Consider the following 21,007-nt stretch of genomic DNA (forward strand, 5'->3'; position numbering starts at 1 on the left):
ATGGGATGAGATCAGTTCAGGATATCTGGTCAGCATGGTTGAGCTGGACTGAATGGTCTGTTCCGTGCTACGTAACTCCATAACTCTACAATTACAATCATGGAGTTGTACAGCAATGGAAATAGACTGTTTGGTTCAACTCGTCCATGCCGACCAAGTTTCCCAAAATACACTAGCCCTGCTTGCCTGCATTTGGCCTGTATCTGTCCAAATCTTTCCTATTCAATACTTATTTGAAATATTGTGACAATACCTGCATCTACCAGTTTCTCTGGCAGTTCATTCCACACAGTAAACCCATTTAGAAAACCAATTATTAACTTTACAGTCATAATGAGTATGTAAACTGATATATAACTTTGCTTTTAATTTTTGTATTTGAATCGGAAATAGGAGAACCATCTTGTTGACCAAGGTGATCCCAAACCCCATCCATTGTCAATGATCTCACTCGAACTGGAAGCACATCAGTTGACCTCAGTGCTCATGGCTGATAAGGATTGGAGTCTCTACATGGATTCTTGTTCCTGCTCATTGCTCAGAAACCATTTTTATCCTGTGGAGTAGCAGGAAATGACAGAATCAAGGTCCACTTAAAGTCAGTGTGGATTTGTCTTTGTTTCTGATGTTGCCTTTTGGATTAGGTGTTAATCAAAGTCCATCTACTCACATTGGGTGGATGTGAAAGATTCAATGACACTATTTTCAAGTAAGATCAGGGAATTAGCACCAGTGTTCTGGCCAATAGTTATTCCTCAAAAAGAAATCTGATAATTATTACATTGTGGTTTGCAGGGGGGTTTGCAGTACACAAGTTGGCTGTTGCATTTCCTATTTTACAGCAGTGTCAACACATCATAAATTGCTTAATTGGCAGTAATAAACTTTGAGGAGCCCTGGGGTCATGAAAGGCACTATACAAATGTAAGTCTCTTTTTCCTTTTACTTTAGCTCTGCTTTGAATCAAAATAATTGGCTATCATCACAACATACCTTATATTTAAAGAATTCGAAAATGGCACTGAGAGCCTCTGTTACTTTTCTAGTTATTTCACAAGTCTAGGAAGAATATAGTAAAGGCCTTATGGTTTACCACCAAAATCATTTTGCAAACTTACATCTTTATGTGGTGACTTTAACATAGTAAAACAGCCCCATGACTATTTATGGAGTATTATCAGACAAACTCTTACACACATTCACATATGAAGGCAGAAACTAAAAGTTTTGCCAAGATTTCAGTCTTAAGAAACACCTAAAGTAAGAAAAAGGTGAAGAGACAGCAAGAAATGTCAAGAATAAATTGGAGAATCTAGAGCCTAAACAACTGAGTGCATGGCTGCCAATAAAATTGAAAATACAGGGGCCAGAATTGGAGAAATGCAAAGCTGTTCAAGTGTTGCACAGCTATTCAAGTTCGAGATTAAGGATCTGTTGAGGCAACACAGGTTAGGAATTGTCAATTGGTGTTTCTGATGGGAAAGAACCTAACGTAGGTCATTGAGGTGTGATGGCCAAAGGGCACTTTGTCAATTAGCCAAGGTGGGTCACAAATGTAAGAATTGGAAGGATGGATAACTTGATAAACTGTTCTGATATTCCCCCCACTGATAATAGGTAACAACAGAGTTGTATGTGCAATTCATTGTGAACACATGTGGAACAAGAGAGCTTTAAGATACATTGTGTGCTGGAGGTTAATGTGCTGCAAGTTATTATTTTTAAAAATTAAACAGTTCATGCCTGAAGAACTAAAAGCACTTTTTTTCAAAAATAAAAGGGAACTGTTTCAGGATTGTTCTTCACTAACATTCAATATTTAAGTCTGACAATATTAAAACACATAACAGCAAAGTGAGCTAGCAAGTGCTTATGATCAATTACATCTCAACCAGTTTTTAAACAAACCTCAAGAATTGCTTCCCACCTTTAGAAATTGCCGTGAAACCCTTCTCTGTGTGTCATGCAAAATTCAGTGTGGTGCTAATCTGACCTTACTATTTGCATATGTAGGAATTCTATCATGAACGAGTTTACTAAATTGGTATCCACCAAGATGCAAATAGCTAAGCTGTTCCGTTCAAGACCTTTCCTCAAGGACACTTAGGATGCAACAACCCAAATGGTTCCTTGGAATAGGCAAACTTAATTCTAACACCAAAGTGGAAGTGAAGTCTGTCTGCTCTACATATTCAGAGGCAGTAAATGAATCTTCCTTTCTGAATCCTTAGGTTATAGAAAAATACCAGAAGTCTGAAAAACTGCCAATGTTAACACCTCTATTTGAAAAGGGAAGGAGACAACAAAAAAAGAATTATAGGCCTGTTAGCCTAATATCATTTATTGGAAAGATGTTAGAGTCTATAATAAAGCATGCAATAACAGAGCATTTAAAAATGCTCCTAATATGATCAAGCAGAGTCAGGATGGCTTCATGAGAGGAAATCATGTACAACAAATTTACCAGGGGTCTTGAGGAGCTAGCAATAGGATAGATTAAAGAGAAAACAGTGGATGTAATATATGTAGATTTTTACTATGACTTTGAAAAGACATTCGACTACTGCATAATGTAGGAGCCCAGGGTGTTGGGAAGTAGTATGTTAGTTAGCCAATCCTCTATACATGTTAAGACAGAGTTGGAATAAGGAGAACATGTTCAGGATGGTAATCACTTGTATGTGCCACAAGGAACAGTGCTGGGTCAACAAATATTTATGAGACATACTAATGGCTTGGATGAGGAAAATGAATGCTCTATCGTCAAGTTTGTGGATTACACAAATAGGTGAGATGACAAGTAGTGAAGACGACACAGAGTTTGCACAAAGATTATTGACATGTTAAATGAGTGACCAAAAAAGTAGCAGCAGGAATATGACCTGGGCAAATGAGAGGCATACTTTGTCAGGAAGAACAGACAAGCTATTTAAATGGAGAAAGACTGCAGAAAGCTTTGGAACAGTGATTTGGGAATCCTCACAAAAAACTAGCATGCAAGCTCAGTGGCTAATAAGGAAACCAAATGGTGCATAAATCTCAGGAGGATTTGATGAAACAATAGTTGGATTGGTTGGATAACTATGACCAGTCTCATAACACAAGGAAAGGTGTATGGGTATTGGAGGCAGTCAGAAGGTTCACTAAGCCAAAACCAAGTATGGAATTGGTTACTGATACTAACATGCTCGGACTGAGGATTGGAATTCTTGCATCCTGTGTAGAATATGGCCAGTAGGAACTGCTATAAGTACCTGTTACTAGTTCAAGAACTGGAGAGGGAGGAGGAAGTCAATGATATGATATTGGAACACGGATATGCAAGGTAAAATGATTTCAATATACTTGAAATAGGTCACTTGTCACTAAATTTAGATTCCCAAATTAGCTTGTGATCTCTGCAATACTTAACTATTACAAAAACGCTAAAGTACTCAAAGAAAGCAAAGGCAAAATGAAGGTCAGAGCAAATGATTTAAAGAATGACATGAACAAGCATAAGGAGTATAAAGAGCATAATTAGATCTCAGTTCTCATGCTGAAAAACAAAGAATATACCAACACCTGTGAATTGTGCCAAAGTGAATTTGTCCTGTGGTAACAATGTTTTATTCTTATAAAACGGATTCACACCTGCACAGACACTCAAAGTTTTTGTAATTGAGAGATTCAACAGTTGAAGTTCTCTCGGTGGCCCTCCCAACTTCCCCTCTCAAAGTTGAGCTCAAACAAAATTCTTGTGCCTGTATCTCAGCTTGCAATAAGCTTTGTTTATCTGCATTTCAAGCTCATTAACACATACTGACACTGATCCCACTGCTTTGATTTTAAAATTCTCATCTGACAAATCACTTCCTCGATTCTACCTACCCATGATTTCTGCCAGCCTTACAAACCTCTGTGATCCCTGCCCATTTCACTTTTTGGCTTATTGTGCATCTCTGATTTGCTCCATCAGAGACAGTTGAGCATTTAATTGTTTGCACCCTCAAGGCCTGAATTTTCTAGTCAAACACCTCCTTCTGTAATGGAATCCTTAAAACTTACCCCTTAAAATGAACTTCTATCTTCATACACCTTTATGGCTTGGGATTATAGCCAAATTAGGAGTAAACTAATTGTTGCTTATTCCATTTTTTCATTGACCATACAATCTCAATTTAAAAAGGAAGTGACATTGTCAATGAAATTTAAAGAAAAAGGTTACATAATCGAACAGTTTCAGAAACAAATCTGCCAGATTCCTTGAGTAACAAATAACTAATCAGTTATTGCAAACAAAATTTACTCAAAAGGAATATGTAATAGACTAAAGAGCAGTAAAACAATTAACTGCCTGTCAACATAAGTAGTCATCTTAACAATTCCTTCATCTGCCCTCAAATTAAATCCACTGGAGGTGGACAGGCTGATTTGAAAGTCCAGCTTCGAGAAATAACAAATCTTCCTTCAACATTTGAAAACAGTAAACATGGAGCATGAAAAGAGAACAAAGAAGTCAATAGGCTAACAAGCTCAGGTTCTCCACACAAGATAATGGAATATCCATACGCTGAGGATTGTAAGGTATAAGTATACACAACTTTCTCTCAACACTTTTTATATTAGTTTAAGTAGATAAAGTCACAAAATGACACCAGATTGTTTAATCATGCTTAAAACTGTAGGTTGCATTCACAAACATGCAGTTCTACAATCATTGCAGTCTCATGGTTTTCCAAAAGTTCAGCAGGTCAGTTACCTGACAGTTCAAAGCAGAAGATTCAAATAGGAATACATCTAAAATGTATTACATAACTAAAGTTATCAGAGATCACGAACAAAATTGATAAAACTGCACATAGGATGGCCACCTCTTCAAAACTAACCGCAAACCACACAGTGCATATGTGCTCACTCACACTAAAGGGATCTGGAGTAGAAATATCATCCAAGTCCGAGACCACACTTCCCCTGCGGTTTGAGCGGCTAAAATAGTCAGCTATCGATCCATTGTGATCAGAAAAATCAGAGGACTGCAGAGAAATTGCAAAATAAGAAAAAGTGATGAAACCAACATGGGATACAGAGCATTCTAAAAACAAATGCACGGTAATTAAATATTTTTGCAGACCATGTTTGGTGGTACAACAGTAACACAGTTTCCTCACTCAAAGACTGCTACTCAAGATAAAGTTTCAAACTCAGAAGGAGCATTTCTGATAACTTCTGATCAGAAGTTATTTATTCAAAATGTTAACTTTGCCTCTTTCCACAGATGCTGCTTGATCTGCTGAGTATTTGTAGTATTTTCTGTGAAGAGGCCTGAAACTTGTTTCAGGAAGGCATCTTGGACAACGACAAGGTGGCTCTCACAATATAGCATGTGACAAACAACAATGTGGCAGTCATTCGTGTATTATTGAACAATCATCAATTCCAATTACAAGGCTGCTGGATTTGAATGAGATGTTAAATTGGAGTTCCATCTGATGGATGTACAAGCAGCCATTGCATCAGCCAAGTTCTCCTGGAATGTGACCAATAATTATCCCTCAAAAGACCATGACAGCAGATTATCTGATCACCTATCTCAGTTCTTGGTGGGACCTTGCTGCATACAAATTAGCTGATTTACTACGTAACAATTGTGACTACATTTCTAAATACTTGATCAGTTGTCCAGCACGTTGAGATCATGCAAGGCACTATATAAATATAATTATCAAATGTTGAAGAGTTCAAGCTGCCTCTGTAGATGTACGGCAAGGGCACATATATAGATGTTTGCAGTCTCAGTAATTTCTTTTGCACTGTATTATGTTGGACACAAAACAGCAACTTCCTTCCAGGAATGCTACACTCTATGAGATAGTCTTGATCTCTTGCTGCTAGCAATTGTAGCTTTTCCTTTAGCCTAGGTGGTTGAAGACAACCACCACTTAGGTTAGTGCATGGCCTATCCAACCTGTTTCTGTGCATTTAAGACAGCTATGATCTCCCAAGTGATCCTTCACCCACATCTTGTCTGTTACATTTGCAGCTAATTAGAATAGGGATATCACCAAGAAACATCCAATTAGCATGTTAAATGAGTGAGCTAATCCATGTTTTATATAGAATTATACAGAGTTTTATATTGAATTATAAAGCACAGTTAAAGTTATAAAACAAATCTGAAGCAAATTTGCAAATACTAATAAAAAAATGGAAAAACAAATTTGTTTTTGGTTTCATTTGGTCACAACCCAGACATGTACAGTGTGAAGGACACTGGTCATGAAAAACGATGCATGCCATTGAAAAACAATAACAGTGAAGAAACATGCGTTTTTTAACCAGTCATGAACAAAACAGATGAGCCCAGTGATATAAGCATACAATTAGCAAGTACATTTACAGTCTAATCACATTTTCAGTTTTCATTTCAAGATAATATTGGTCATTTGCGAGCTTTAATTTATTTCTCCTGTTGCTAACGTGGGCCTCCAATCAACCAACTCGTTGCATGATCTTTTTATGGCTTCAATTGAGACAATCTTGTCACCAAGAACGCTTTTCTCTTCTGTTCAAAAAGTGACAAGTCATTCAAGCCATTAACTTGTCGTCTGCAATTGAAAAACTTTTGTTTACTTCATATACTTATTATTCTACCTATACTAAACACTTGCTATGTTTACAATTCTACAGCTGTCCATTAACTTGTCTTTTACAGTGTCTTATACATGTTGACGGGAAACAAAATTGATTTCATCTATGGTAATAATCTTTACCATCCCTGTTATTTCAAATCTTTCATCATGAGTATCGGCTGGTACCAGAGAACACATGCTGACATGCATAAAGTGCTCACCACACTGTCACGACGCCCCCGGCTGATATTATCTTGGGACACGGTACTCATTTTCTCATCATCTGAATTCTATCAACAGTTCAAGTGAACAAGCTATAGAACAAGTCTTGATGACATGAATCTTATCACACTAAATAGTATAAATATTTTCAAAATGACTGCATTTCTTTAACTCAGACACGAACTGCACAAAGTTGCAAATAAGGTGCAAGTTCATATTTTAAATAAATCCAACCTTGTTAATAACATGCACAAGATTTTTAGTGAAAATGTAGTAGTTATATTCCAGTGACACAACTCCAAGAAGAAATGGTTCCGTAATGTGCGGAGTTCCCGATTTCAATGACTCTAGCAGAGGGCAGGTTCATTACTGGTGGACTAAACTCTTAGACCAGGCACAAGCTGTGCATAATACAATGAAAGCAGGCTAAAATTTCTCCTCCATTAAAGATTTTAACAAAAGCCCAAGAGAGTCAATCTGCAAAGCATCACTATCATCAAACATAGGTAAGCTTTCCATCCACAAAAATGAAAAAGATCAGATCAGAATTCCTGCCTTGGAGTTAAGACGCATGCATGGATGAATTGTATTTTTAAAATTTGATTTCAGAAAAAGTACACCTTTGCAGTTAATATTACAATTGTAAAAGGACAGGGATAGAAGATGCAATCTGCAAAATTTAGAAACCCATGAGAAATTAAGTGGTTAAGTTTTCATCAGTAAAAGACTTTAGCCAATTTAAATGATGGCTCCACACCTTTGGAGTCTGATTTTGTGGGTTCTTGGTGGACAAGCTATCACTAAGACCAGCGTGGCCCTCCTTACCAAATCACACCCCATCTCCAACAGCATTTCTTAGTTCTTGAGTATCACTCAGATTGCATCTCTTTGAACATCCTTTTTCTTTATTGTTCAAACCAAAATAATCAAGTATCTCATTATTATACAGTCACTATGTTCTTTTCTCATCCAATGCAAAGATCCTCTTATCCTCATTCAATCTCTACCTCATATTTTCTTTCTCTGAATACTCCCTTAATCTCACCCTTTGTACCAAGTATCAAGTTTATATCTATATGTATGGTTAGCCATGCCATTTTGTATGGCCTGTTTACACCAATGAGGTCCATCATGGACAAAATCATCCAATAGTCATTACGTTTCTCCTTCTCACCCTATTTTCTGTGTATCTGCTCCTGGTAGGAACTGCCCCAAGTTAGTTACAACTGCACACTCTTGTGTCCAACTTTAGTTCCCCACAATAATTCATCACAATCCTTCTGATCGTTGTTATTTGTACGCTACCCTCTATCTTTAATGCTGCTATCTCCACTAAAACCATAACTCTCACACCCTCATTGCTTCTTGTTATAGCCATCATTTCCACTTGCTTAGATCCCAAGGAGACAGATTTAAGCATTTTTGTCAGAAAACTGCTTTAGTCATTTATTGTCAAACATGGCTGGATCAGAAAACATTACTGGGTGCTACTCTGTCAAAGCTGATAGTTATTCCAGGATCCTTTGGAACGTCGAGAGAGGTTTGGACTGCTCCACAACAAAGACTTAGAAACAGAGTAGGCCATTTGTTTTCAATCATAATTGCTTGTTTCCTCAATGCCACTTTTCACATCTCTATATCATAAAGTTGTGAAGCTCCAGAAACTATCAATTTCTGTGTCCAATTTGCTCAATGAAGAAGCTGGGGGTAAGAGAATTCCAAAGATTTACAACTCAGTGAAATAGTTCCTCATCATCCAAGTGTTAAATTACTTGCCCCTTCTCCTCAGATTATAGCTCCTGGTTCCAGAGTCATGAGCCAGGGGTAACATCCCATCTATATCCACCCTGAAACAATTCTGTAAGTTACAATTAAATCACCTCTTATTCTTCTAAAATCTAGAGATGAGTCTGTCTCCTCAGACAATTCTGCCATCTTAGTGATTAATTTTGGGGAAACCTCCTTCTATGGCAAGCATATCCTTCCTTCGCCAAAGGGTCCAAAACTGCACATAATACACTATATGAAGTCTCAGCAAGGCTTTCTAACTGCAGCAAGACATATTTAGTTCTGTACTCAGATCCTATTAAAATTAAAGGAGTATAATTGCTTGCTCCAGCTGCTGCTCCTCCATCCTCAACTCCAACAAGCATGAGAAATCCGATTTCTTTGGAATTAAGACTGACAACTATTTTGATGCCTCTGCTGCTTCTCTTTCCTTCACCCAGCAAGGTTATAGCCTCAAAAGTACATCTCTCCACATTCCCAGCCTAAGTTCTTCTTTCAAGCATTCAATATTGCTTTACAACCCTCAAATTAGCCAACATTGCTGATATTCTTCAGATGCTATACCCCTCCTCTTCAATCTGTCATAACCACCCCATTCCTCAAAAAGGGGGTGGTGTGTGCATGCATGTGGGAGGAGAGAGCAAGCGAACCAGAAAAGAAGAACAGAAGTCAGACAAAGGAGTGTGGTAATGCATAGGTGGACTGGAAAGGCGCTGTTTCAAAGTTTAACCATTCGTCAGAAAGTCTGCAGATCAGTGTTTCTACTGGAACTTAGACTGTGAGCAGCTCCATTTCTTCTCAATCAGACCAGAATGTTGAGTGACTCAGCTGAACGTCCGAATTAAGATTTAACTGTTCATAAACTTCAATACAATAGGATTTGTGCAAAGCAATATCAACAGAAAACTGATGCTGTGCTATACATGCGCACCTAAGACAGTGTGCATTATAGTCCATGGTGATAAATAATGTTCTTGTACTATTATGCACTCAGAATGTCTTTGCTGTTTAGGTTTCTAGCATTTCGAGTTAAGTAAAGTATTATGGAGTGGTTCACATCAAAACATTTGATGTACAGTTATTAGATTGTTATTGTGATGACTAATTAGTATTCATCTAAAAATCAATGCTAGTCAGCATGCCAACGATGCGCACAAATTTATTTTTGCAGAGATAAGACATTTTCATTTCAGTGTTATTTTCACATTAAAAACTATACACCTTCAGTGTACATGCTGTATAAATTTCTGTGGCAACAACTTATACCTTGCATAATTAGTTTCATCATCAACATTTTAATACATGAAATCAAAACTATTCAAAATGCAAGACACAATTCTTACCAATGGACTATTGTGCCCTGAACTTGCTCGAGAAGAATAACTGTATTCAGATGGCTGGGGGAAAGATCAGGGATGTTAAAAAATGTAACAACGCTGCCTCATAACCAAAAAACGTTTTTCTTGGAGTCTTCGTTACACATTGCAGTAAACTTACAGTTCTTGAACTAGATCTCCGATTGTAACTGTAAAGTCTCTCATCGCTTAATGACACCTACAAATATAAATATGTGTTAAATGCTTACTTATTAGAGAAATGAGCTTAACTCAGCTCTCATATGGTCAAACAGGTCAGCAGAACAGTCAAAATCAACTTCAGGCTTCATGAAAAATCTGGCTTTCCATGGTCTATAACTGAATATTTGTCTATGTCAAATATCTGAAACATTCCAATAATTGACTTCGAACCTATATACACACACAAAGTCACATCTAAAATTAGAGCTTCATGAAAATCTAAAACTGTATCAAGAAATGTCAAACATATCAATAGTTTGGTGGGCAAGAAAATAAACAAGCATTGCAAATGTATCAGTACTATCAAAGTCAGTCTTCGATCCGATTAATGTTCCCTCAACTTTTGATGGTTCAGTCAAAGCATTTCCCACAGTCAAAGACAAACTGTTTACTAACAGCCATTATCTTGTGTAAGCACACTTCTCTTGGAATTATAACATTGTGTTCACGTCCCACTTCAGGCAACTAGAGCAGCTAATTCAGGCAGACATCTCAGCTTTCTACTTGTCAGAATATTATTTGGTTGAGACATTAAAAAAAGATGATACCCAAATGTTTTGAGGTGGAAATAATACCTGAAATGAGCCGATTGCCTTATGAGGGAAGGCTAGACAGGCTAAGCCTGTACCTTTTGCAGTTTGGAAGAGTCAGAGGTGACTTAATTGAAATAGATCCTGAGGGGATTTGTTTGGGTGAACGTTGCAAGTATGTTTCCTCTTCTGGGAGAATCTAGAACTCGGGGTCATAGATTTAAAAAAAAGCGATTGTAAACCCATTTAAAATGGAGAAAACATTGATTTTGAGCGTTGAGTATCTTTGGAATTCATTGCCTCAAAAGGCAATGGATGCAGAGTCTAATTGTTTCTTGATTCTTGATTATCAAGAGGATGAAAAATTATCTGGAATATGCAGCAACATAGAGTTGAGGTTAAAATCAGATGTCATATTATTGAATGGAGGAGCAGGCTCGAAGGGCCCACTATTGTTCCTTGTTTGTATGACACTAATTTGCTAAGCAGGGAATCATCTCCTGGTCAATATTATTTTTAAACAACATCTAAACAGATGATCTCATTATTATTAATGATAGTATGCAAAATCATCACTGTTTATAAGACCAGATGATGTTGAAACCTAAGTTCAGACACATTGGGCCAACAATCACTGGAGTTTAAAAGAATGAGGGGTGATGTTTTTGAAATGCAAAAGATAGTAAGGGGGAATTTATTGGGGTGGGGGGCATGGTGAGGATGTTGCGTCTTGCTGGGGAGTTGATTAGTGGTCACAGTTTACAAACAGATTTCACTTTTACGATGGAGATTAGGAGAAAATTTCTCAAAGTTGTTAGGATGTGGAATTCACTTCCTCTGAAATCAGCAAACACTGAGTCACTAATTTATTTGTGGAAGAGTTCTGACAATTAAGGATGCCAAGACTTAAGGGGTCAGAAAGTCATATGGAACCAAGACCATAATCTGATCAGCCACGATCAAACGGTCTATCCTACTATTAAGACCTGTATTCCTATTACAAAAACATAAGATCATGAGAAATAGCCACTAAGTTGGCCATCTGTGGAATTAGCGCTGAAAATGTGTTGCTGGAAAAGCGCAGCAGGTCAGGCAGCATCCAGGGAACAGGAGAATCGACATTTCGGACATATGCCCGAAATGTCAATTCTCCTGTTCTCTGGATGCTGCCTGACCTGCTGCGCTTTTCCAGCAACACATTTTCAGCTCTGATCTCCAGCATCTGCAGTCCTCACTTTCTCCATCTGTGGAATTACCTGCTTAGTGAAGCACGTGAGACAAGTTGAATGCTTTTAAAGCAAAGATAGATAGATTTTCGAACAATAAAGGAATTAAGGGTTATGGTGAGCACACAGGTAAGTGGAGCTGAGACCACGAAAAGATTAGCCATGATCTTACTGAATGGCAGAGCAGGCTAAAAGGGACAGATGGCCTACTCCTGCTCCTGTTTCTTGTGTTCTTATTTGGCTCTTCAAGCCTGCCTTTTTATAAAACCTTTTGAACAACCAGATGTCTCAAAGCAGTAACAGCAAACAAAGTGCACAAGAAATGTTCTTAGTGTCATGTGTGGCAAACAGGACTGCTAATAACCACGTGGCAATGTGACATTAGGTTTCAAAATAACTCCCCCACTCTTTTGAAAGCGTTATGGGATCCCACCCAATTAGGAAGATGGGGCCTTGTTTAAAAGTCTCATCCAAAAAAAGTACGCACTTTCAACAGTTGAGCAAATGGACTGAATGGCCTACTTCTGCTAGTGTCTTATGGTCTCGTCAAAAACTGTAAACACAGTCCTGTCAACCCTACAAAATTCTCCTTCGTAAAGTCTGGGAGCTTGTGCCAAATTAAAGAGAGCTATCCCTATAGTACAGTCATCAACAATGTGGCTTACAGACCATGATCCTGACACAATTGCCATTTGATTAGATCATGGCTGACCTGATAATCCTCAACTCTACTTTCTGCATTACCCATAAGACATAGGAGCAGAAGTATTTCGTAGAATCTCTAAAGTGCGGAAACAGGCCATTCAGCCCAGCAAGTCCACACTGACTCTCTGAACAGCCTTTCATCCAAACTCACCAAATTACCTGATCCCTATAACCTTGCACTTCCTATGACTAATCAATCTAACCTACACATCCCTGGACAATCCACCTAAACTGCACATCTCTGCATGTGGGAGGAAATCGGGGCACCTAGAGGAAACCCACACGGACACAGGGACAATGTGCAAACTCCGCACAAACTGGAATTGAACCCGGTCCCTGGCACTTTAAGGCAGCAGTGCTAACCACTTGAGCCACCCAAAGTACAAACAATTTCTGGAGTCTAGGTCAATGCTAGTTGATCCGTCTGGTTTCATTTAATTGTTTTAGGTTGTATCATCATTTGATACAAGTGTATGGCTTGTTAGGCTATTTAAAGGACTGTTGAGAATTAATCAGTGTTGAGGGTCTGGACTCTTATTTTGGCCAGAACATGTATGGATTTCCCCAGAGGAAATCGGCGTTACTAAAGCAGGTGGCTTTTTTTGTCCTAATCTACAATAATTAACATTAGATTAGCTTTTCATTCCAGATGTTACAGATTCAAATTTCCCCATTTTCCATGGACAGATTTGACCCAAGTTCCTTGAACATGGGTACAGGACTCTGGATTACTGATGAAGTGCCATTACCTATACACGACCATCTCCTCTTCTGCAAGATTGGAGAGCTGCTTCTGGGCAGTCAGCCTTAAGCCTGTCCAGCATCTTAACAGCCACTAAATCACATTTAAACCTGAGGGGGTCATGACTCAAATGCACGTGTTTTTGAGTTCCTGATCCCTAAACAAAACGTCAGCCCAAAAAATCTGAAATAATTCTTCTCCAGAAGTACCTCTGCTTATTTTAGCTTGCAATGAGCGGTCTGGATACAAATTAAATTTGCTAAGACTACTAGTGCCTTTTCACTTGGCACTGATCACCACCTTAGATTCTTATTTTTTATAAAGTAAGTTGTGGGTTCAAGTCCCAGTCTAGAGTTGGGCATGAAATCTAGCAGAAGACTTCCTTTTTATGGCAACGCAGTAATGCTGGAAGTGGCACCTTTACAGTTGAAAAGACATTTTTATTGTTGATAATTGGACATGAAAGATTCTAAAAGTATGATGTGAAGAGGAGCAGTAATGTTCCCCTGGTGTCCTCGGCACCATTTGCCCTTCTACCAAGGCCTCAAACAGATGATCCCATCATTTATTTAATTGTTGTTTATGGAGTTTTATTATATAGAAATTGCCACCTATCTCTTAAAAGAGACTACATTTCAAAGGCACTTCAATCAATCATCTAACACAGTGGGACATCGCTGTGATCCTGCAAGGGACTACTCAAACCAAAATATTTTTCTTTGTTTAGGACTCAAGGAGCAACAGTCAAAGATGATGATTATCCATTCGGAGTTCAAATGCATATCATAATGAAAAGTGTACAACTTATGTACATATTAATGTCATCTTTGGAGTTTGGATTTTGAAAGGTGGCATTTTGGTAATTATTTCTGTGAAGGATTTTCTGTAAAAGTCACTCCTTCTGTAACAGTGATATAACAGCAACATGTTTACCGAACATCAGGAGAAACTCAGCAAGTCTGGCAGCAACTGTGGAGCAAGAAACAATTTGATATTGAGTTCAAACAACTCTTCATCAGAACTCTGCTTCAGTATGCCAAAACGTTACTTTTTTCTCTGTACACACTGTCAGGCCTGCTGCGTTTCTCCATCTTCTTTTCATGTTTCACATTTCCAGTATCTACAGCATTTTGCTCTTATTTTGTTTATGTATCAAAGTGTTTTTGACCGATAGGGTAAATATGCAAGCTTGTCGGCTTTCAGTTCCGAAGAATCTAGGATGAGCAACTTTTCTAAATAATTCAGTTAACAAACAAATGTTCCAGTTCAGTTAAGAAAACACCAATGTTGAGAAGCCTGTTCAGTTTAGATGTCAGTTTAGTTTCTCTCCCAGCAGTAGTTCAGGGAACCATTTACATGAGAGATTTTAGCTTGCGAAACATTTTAAATAAACTCTTCTGGTTAGAAATGTGTAGATTATTTTAGAATTGAGAAATTTTAGGCTTTCAGATTTGTGTGAAAGCCTAAGACAATAGATTTGAAAAGGGCCTATCAAATTGACTGCACAGTCCATGAAAAAGAAACCATGAGGAATCAGAGACTAACTTGGATGTTAACTGACTAAAAGAAAAAAAACATTCTGCATGCAAAGTTTCTTTCTGGTACTTAGCTTGATCAATAAAGTACGATCAGATCAGACCAGAAGATAACGTGTTCACCAGTGACACATAATTGAAAACTAAATATCACAATAGTGCAGTGTAATAGTACAGCTCTACTATAAACACAGAACCAAAACAATAATGTTGCAGGCCGCAAATGAACTTCTTTCTGATGAAAGGTCAAGGATCTGAAAAATTAACTGTGTTCCTCTCCACAAATACTGGCTGACTTGCATCTCCAGCAATGCCTTGATGCATTAGTTTACAGTCCATATTATGGTGGACATATGTACTATAAGGTTAACGTCAAAAGATATATTAAGATTTATTCATGAGCTCTCAGCTTTGCTTTGGTACATGATGCGCAATAAAACAAGACCGTAGCACTTAAAGGCAACAAGCACAATGTTAAAAATGCAATTTTGCCATTGCCAATACTAATCATCACAGAATACCTTTTGTTATTGTCAATGTCATGTACTGAGTAAACTCAGAGACCGGAGACGTTAAATAACCAAACAAATTATCAGTTGCAGACAAGCAATTACTGCTATGAGCAACTACAATGTTTCAGCTTTCTATTTACAGCCCATGCAGCTAAATTATACCAACCAAACTCTGGCTTCGAATTAGGCCCTGGCCCAAATTAGAAGAGGCCTAAAGAAGGAAAGATGCATTTATTCATGTGAACCATACTGCTGTAGGAATCTAACTTTGTTTAGACAAATGAATTGTAAAATAAATTATACTAACCCTGTAATTCTTGGATGTTGTAACAGAAATATTATAGAGAGATGATGGCTGTATTGTAAATGAAGGAATCCAAATGAATTAATGTATTCTCAGTTATAAAATCAATTTATTTTGTGAAAAACAACCCGACTAAGCTGAAAGGAAGAAGAATACTAATTGAGTAATGAAGTGTGTTTTTGGAAATTGCTGTACGCAAGCTAGGACATTCAAAAGGGACCAAAAGAGAAAATGCTGGAAAATCTCAGCAGGTCTGGCAGCATCTGTAAGGAGAGAAAAGAGCTGATGTTTCGAGTCTAACTGACCCTTTGTCAAAGCTTTGACTCGAAACGTCAGCTCTTTTCTCTCCTTACAGATGCTGCCAGACCTGCTGAGATTTTCCAGCATTTTCTCTTTTGGTTTCAGATTTCAGCATCCGCAGTAATTTGCGTTAATTCAAAAGGGAATCAGTATTCTGGTTTAGATGGGATTTCTGGAGTTGTTTAAAACACTCATGCTATTTTATTGAATTGAATTCATAGTTATTTTACATAATTTATTCCCACAAATTTTCTACGTTTTAGAAACAAAATTCTCATTTTAAAAATTAACCACAGGTTACAAGCACTGAAGAATTTGTATTGAAGGCCAAGTGAGCTGGAAAAGGAAATGGCACAATTTAAAGTACCATCTCAAATTGATCCAAAGATTTGTCTCACCGTGAACCATCAACTGGAATGACTGTGGGCAATAGCTAATTTGTCACAACTTCAATCACCCCAAAAATAATTATTTTGTGTGGCTTGGCATAAGATGCCAGTGGAGAAAATACCAGTGGAATGGTGGCAATTTAAAAAATTCATAACATGAGTACATGTTAGATTCTCAGAATACTGATTTCATGAAAAAGCACATGATTGCCATGTTTTAAATAGTGAACTGAGACACAGTTGACACATGCTTTGGAAACTAATAAGTATGCTTTGGCTTGAAATTCCCAGCAAATCAGTTCATTGTCAAATCAACGATCCAATGAATTGTTAATAAAATAAGCAATGCTGCACAATATTCAGCAATTCTTTTAAAAGAGGTAAGTGTTTGGGCAAAGCTCGAAAAGATGACAATTTACACAATCCAAGTATTTGTCTTAATAATTGTAGGTTTGAAAGCTCATTACAATTACAAAGTGCTTAGAGTTAGAAACAAAGCACATGCTGTCTTTCAGGCATCCTTTGCATAGGACATTTAGGAAATGACCATAGCTGCTTTTGGGAGGACCTGGCATGTTCAGAAACATTACAGTACAGAAATTAGCTGGCAATTATGCTTTCCTCAGGAGTACTTACAATGTCTTGGTGTAAAGTATATCTATGTACCTCCCAAAAACGAACATCAAGTCTTTGGAAAGCTTGAATTGGACAAACCTACATCAGTTAATGAAACTAAAAACAGATGCTGCTCTTGTTAATCAATTCCAGCTCTGGTTTCAGAAACACAGTTTAAATAAGGATGCATACAAGTAGGCTGAACAAAAAACTTGAGAGTTATGTTACATAGCTTGGAAACAGACTCTGGTCCAACTTGTCCATGCCAACCAGATATCCTAAACTGATCCAGTCTCATTTGTCAACATTTGGCCCATATCCATCTAAATCCTTCCCATTCATATACCCATTCTGATGCCATTTAGATGTTATAATTATACCCACCTCCATCACTTCCTCTAGCAACTTGTTCCACACACGCATCACCCTCTGCAGAAAAAGGTGCTCCTTAGATTCCTTTTAATTCTTAACTCTCTCACCTTAAACCTATGTCCTCTAGGTTTGGACTACCCCACTCTGGGTAAAAGACCTTGTCTATTTACCCTGTCCATGCACCTCATGATTTTATAAGCTTCTATAAAGGTTATCCCTCAGGCTTTGACACTCCAGTGAGAATAGCCCCAACCATTTCAGCCTCTCACTATAGCTCAAACCCTTCAATCCTGGTAACATCTTGTAAATCTTTTCTCAATCCTTTCAAGGTTAACAACATCTTTTTTATATATAGCAGAGAAACCAGAAGAGAATGCAGTATTCCAAAAGTGACCTAATCAATGTCCTGTGCAACCACAACATGACATCCCAACGCAATGCATTGACCAATGAAGGCAAGCATGCCAAATGCCGCCTTCAAGAGAATCAAGAGTAGCTTTGTCATTTCTACCATATACAACTGATACAGTAAAACAAGACAGCATTCCTCCAGGACCAAGGTGTTACATGGACAGCATAAAGCCACACGATCATGTGCAGGCCAGCATAAAATGCATAAGAAATACAAAACACACAAGACAGCACAATAGTTCCTGACAAGTCAAGACAAAAGGCATAGTGGTGTACAAATTACAGTGTAATAAAAGAATAATTAATAAACTATTGTTCTAGTAGCAATGCAAAATTGTGCCAAGAGTTTCAGATGGAATAGAGTCTGATCATAGAGTGTTAAGGAGCCTAATGGCCATCCTGTTTACCTGACACTGTCAAGGAATTATGCACCTGCACCACAGGTCCCTTTGTTTGGTAACACTATCCAGGGTCCAAACATTAACTGGATAAGTCCTGCCCTGATTTGCTGTACTAAAATGCAGCACCTTACGTTTATCTAAATTAAACTCCATCTGCTACTCCTTGGCCAACTGGACCATCTGATCAAGGTCCCATTGTACTCCGAGGTAACCGTCTTCACTGTCCACTATAATCACCAATTTTGATATTATGTGCAAACTCATTAACCATACCTCCTATATTCTTTGGAGTGAAGTACTTAATTGAGTAATAAAGAATTATTTAATTTACTAATGGAATTGAAATGTTTGATTTGGCCATTTATTGCCTATTACTTATTATCCTTGAGAAAGGCAAGTAGCTGATGACAATCATCAAAAGATGATAATTTGTGCAGAAAAGACTTACAAGAATGTTGGCAGGGTTGGAGGGTTTGAGGTATAGGGTGATGCTGAGTAGGCTGGGGCTATTTTCCCTTTTGGATGTCTATACAATCATGAGCAGCAGTGATAGGGTAAATAGCCAAAGTCTTTTTTCCAGAGTAGGGGAGTCCAAAACCAGACGGCATAGGTTTATGCTGAGAAGAGAAAGATTTAAAAGGGACCACCTAATGGGTAAGTTTTTCAGAGAGTGGTGTGTGTTATGGAATGAAGTGCCTGGTATGCTGTGGTATGGTATGCTGCCTGACCTGCTGTGCTTTTCCAGCACTACACATTTCAACTCTGATTTTCAGCATCTACAGTCCTCACTTTCTCCTTATGGAATGGAGTGCCAGATGAAGTGTTGGAGGCTGGTACAATAACAATATTTGAATGGCACATGGATGAGTACATGAGTAGGAATGGTTTAGAAGAATATAGGCCAAATGCTGGCAAATGGGACAAGACTAATTTAGGATATCTGTTTGGCATGGACAAGTTGAACTGAAAGGTCTGTTTCTGTTTGGTACAACTTTGAATCTCTGTCCAGACATCAAAAACAAAAAAGATAAAGAGACTTGGTGTACAATTTTCAAAGAAAATGCATCCCTAAAGTTATGCAAAAAAAGTATGAGTCAAGTGGGAGAGCTCAACATTTCTACTCTTAAAATGTGCCTTACTTTCATGATAACCTCTCTGTCCTAGGCTTGTTACAGTGCTCTAGGAAAGAGACAAAGTTGGAGACAAAGTTATGTTAAATTTAGGCACTTTGCAGCCTTCAGGACTCAACATTGAGAACACTCAGCAACTTGAGAACATGATCAATATCCTCAATTCTCATTATACATTTCTCTCCACCACCTCGTCCAATGCTCCTGTCATGTCGTATTTGCTCTCATTGTCTCCTATTCATACCAACACTAATTTTACAGCTATACCTCTTCCTTTGTAACAATTAGCACTCTCTTTGTTTATTGCTCTATGTTCTTCCTCCCCCTTGAAAAACCTCCTTCAGACTCAATTTTTAACTGGTTCTCTCTCCACAGATGCTGCCTGACAACTTTCTTTAACACTTGGCTATTAGAAGATGCCAGTTGCAAAAAGTAGAGGTTAATGTTCACTTCCTCAATGAAACTTTCCAAAGTAATACCACTCACATAGAATATTTCTGAAAATACATTTTCTCCTAAGCAAAAAAAAATGTCTCTGCAGACAACTTTCTGGACTTGTTTTAACCAACTTTTCTGCTCGAAAACCTCGTTTATTTGCCTCATACATCCCAGCTCCAAAAATCCAATCAGCATCATCATAATGTCCAGCTGAAATTCTGGTTTTGTAGCTCTTAGTTTAGCACCTGAGATTGGGAACATCACACAAAACAAAGCTTTGCATATCAGACTGCAATTGCATATCTAAAGGAGCCAAGTCACATCACAACTTAAGTTCACAAATGTAGGTTCTGCTCATTACAAGAAATAAAACCAACACATGAAATACATTAATTTTGTAGTTTTAAGAGCATTGTAAGACTAAAAGTGCACACATTCTCAACTGGAAATTAATTTCAAAACTGGTTAAGATATTGTCAATCTTGTGCCACCAGACACCCAAACCATGCTGAACTCAACACAGGTTACCAAAGTAAATAAAATAGTAAGACAGACCCGAGTATAAGAGGAGGAGGATTTAATGCTATTTAAGGTGCTGAGCTTTCTTTGGTTGTGGTACATTCCACTCTGAAAATCAAATCACAGAAGTAATGATAAATTTAGCAAAAGCTCAATACTTGCAAAGTTACAAAATCAAGTCATCACATATTTGAAATCATGAATAGTTAAAAACGGTATTTGCAATTTCTACAACACTGCAAAACAATTCACAAAATCTAAACTTATCAGTTTTATCCAAGACTCCAGGCATTTGTTTCAACAGGCTAAATATAAATCAACTAACCAAGAAGTCATTATTCGAAGTGGAGAGTTTCTTCCTGATTGCATGGGCATCTGTGTAAACAGAACTCTGGTAGCAAAAGGCAAATTAATCCAAATTAACAAACATACCAGGTCAAAATCCACGTTACAAATTTGAGCCATTTTCGACATCAACACAGTGAAAAATAAATTTTTTTCAAGACTAAAATTACTATGCTGACAGCAAAATTTGGGATCCAGCATTTTTCTTGACAGTTTTTACAAAGTAGAATTACTTAAAATGGACTTTGGAACACTATCTCAATTCTCAACTCTGAAGCAAAGGATTTTTACATTAGCTGAGGCGCATAATGTACAGATGAATCTTAAATCCAAGT

General features: G+C 37.7%; 1 protein-coding gene across 21 annotated transcripts in view; it reads right to left on the minus strand.

Moving 5' to 3' along the window:
* lrrfip2 (leucine rich repeat (in FLII) interacting protein 2) overlaps positions 1-21,007 on the minus strand; it is a 170,121-nt gene that overhangs the window by 57,667 nt on the left and 91,447 nt on the right. For 10 of the 21 annotated variants that reach the window (XR_015756931.1, XM_087986153.1, XM_087986142.1 and 7 more), the window contains exons 9-16: positions 20,653-20,718; positions 20,364-20,435; positions 15,756-15,803; positions 15,615-15,659; positions 10,119-10,175; positions 9,965-10,018; positions 6,833-6,901; positions 4,902-5,015 (exon numbers count right to left, since the gene is read on the minus strand). The exons of 4 other annotated variants lie outside the window; for them this stretch is intronic. Coding sequence is in view for 16 of the 17 variants with exons in the window: in XM_087986153.1 (XP_087842279.1) it covers positions 4,902-5,015; positions 6,833-6,901; positions 9,965-10,018; positions 10,119-10,175; positions 15,615-15,659; positions 15,756-15,803; positions 20,364-20,435; positions 20,653-20,718 (525 nt within the window). In the remaining variant the exon portion in view is untranslated. The remainder of the gene's footprint in view (positions 1-4,901; positions 5,016-6,832; positions 6,902-9,964; positions 10,019-10,118; positions 10,176-15,614; positions 15,660-15,755; positions 15,804-20,363; positions 20,436-20,652; positions 20,719-21,007) is intronic. 7 more of the 21 variants (XM_087986143.1, XM_087986144.1, XM_087986147.1 and 4 more) reach the window with 7 other exon arrangements.

Source organism: Chiloscyllium plagiosum, unplaced genomic scaffold (assembly GCF_037043375.1).
Source record: "Chiloscyllium plagiosum isolate Xiang-an unplaced genomic scaffold, Cpla_swu_hap1 HiC_scaffold_4, whole genome shotgun sequence".
Classification (NCBI taxonomy): Eukaryota; Metazoa; Chordata; class Chondrichthyes; order Orectolobiformes; family Hemiscylliidae; genus Chiloscyllium; species Chiloscyllium plagiosum.